Raw genomic sequence first — 1,347 nt, 5'->3', positions numbered from 1 at the left:
AGGAACTGTGCAATTCAAGAGGTATATAACAAGTAATAAGGCAGATGAAGGTCTGCTTGAACTTTGGAACAAGCTGGCTCAAGCATTTTCACTCCACAAGTAAAATGCATCTCTACTTTGTGCCAGCCATCTTTGCAGGTTTCTGACACAGGCAGAGAGAGGAAGCCTTAAACCCATACCTATTTCATTCTGTCCCTCCCCAGCTTTCAGTATAATTCCTGACGTTCTAAGGAGCTTTTCAAAGACTCCCTCATTCTCCACTCCACCACGTGCAGGGGCCTCTTCCTTCTCAGAAATCCGGAATTTCTTTGTTTCTGAGAAAACAAGACACACTATATCAAATATGCTCCACAATGAAAACAGCAAGCAAACTTCATATAAACAACTAATTCAAAATTAACCTTCCAGTAAGAAATTAGAGGAACACAGAAATACACTTATGGGAACAGACCAAACCCTACCGCTGCCTGACCACAGCCATTCCTGATCAAAACCATGAGAACACATGGACTGAGAAAAGACACAGGTTTCTATCATTCTTTTATTATGATTAAAAAAAGTGTTTAAAGATCCACAGTGTCATTAACAATTACCATTATCAAAACTGTCACTTTGGCCTTCTCCCTCCCTGGGAGCTACTGCCCCGACCAAGAGGTCTCCATCCCCCCCAAGATCACACCTGAGCACCTACTCGGCAAGTCTGTCTTGCAGCTCTCTCCAGAACCATCAGGTTTGGACAATTTCCTTTTTGAAACCATGGTAACAAGACTATTGTTGCTGCCTATAAAAATGCAGGAAAAAGACAAGTGAGCAAAGAAAATGTGACTTTAATTCAGGGCTTTTTTTTTTAAGCAAATCTATACTGTATTAGTGAATAGTGAAGAGGAATGCTCCAGAAATTGAAACTGCTCAAAGGTAGATTGCTTGGTTAACCAGTATCACACATTTTTTTGCTGTACAGTTTGGGATTTTAGAGCTTGCCATACTAAGCAGCACAACAGACTACATTTTCTAAAATCTGGTTCCTCACAAAACAAGGTTTCACTTCTCTTCCAGATATGAGGTCTTAAATGACACGTTAAACCTATCAACAAGGAGGTCTCAGATGGCAGCCAGTGACCTATACTTGAGAACCCGTCCCCACGCACAGCCAAAGCCAGGAAGGATTAGCAATTCAGTGGTCACGGCCCGGTCACGCTCGCCAGCCCGTTCCCAAGCCCCCAAAGCCGGCAGCACGGCAAGGAGCGCCCTGCCGGCACAAGCCTCCATCCGGCTCCTCCTCCTTGCGCGGGCGGCAGCGATTGAAAAGGAAAAAAAAACAACTTTGCTCACCTTTAAAACTTGAAA

At 43.7% G+C, this 1,347-nt stretch overlaps 1 protein-coding gene across 1 annotated transcript in view; it reads right to left on the bottom strand.

Moving 5' to 3' along the window:
* The window catches only part of FANCD2 (Fanconi anemia, complementation group D2), a gene marked incomplete at its 3' end in the record, with an annotated part of 42,774 nt that extends 42,016 nt beyond the window's left edge, over positions 1-758 (bottom strand). Inside the window, exons 1-2 of the mRNA XM_008943122.1 lie at positions 680-758; positions 180-314 (exon numbers count right to left, since the gene is read on the bottom strand). Coding sequence (XP_008941370.1) covers positions 180-314; positions 680-758 — 214 coding nt within the window. The remainder of the gene's footprint in view (positions 1-179; positions 315-679) is intronic.
* Between the last annotated feature and the right edge of the window lie 589 nt (positions 759-1,347).

Source organism: Merops nubicus, unplaced genomic scaffold, assembly GCF_000691845.1.
Source record: "Merops nubicus isolate BGI_N331 unplaced genomic scaffold, ASM69184v1 scaffold26516, whole genome shotgun sequence".
Classification (NCBI taxonomy): Eukaryota; Metazoa; Chordata; class Aves; order Coraciiformes; family Meropidae; genus Merops; species Merops nubicus.
This window is presented reverse-complemented; position numbering and strand designations above follow the sequence as displayed.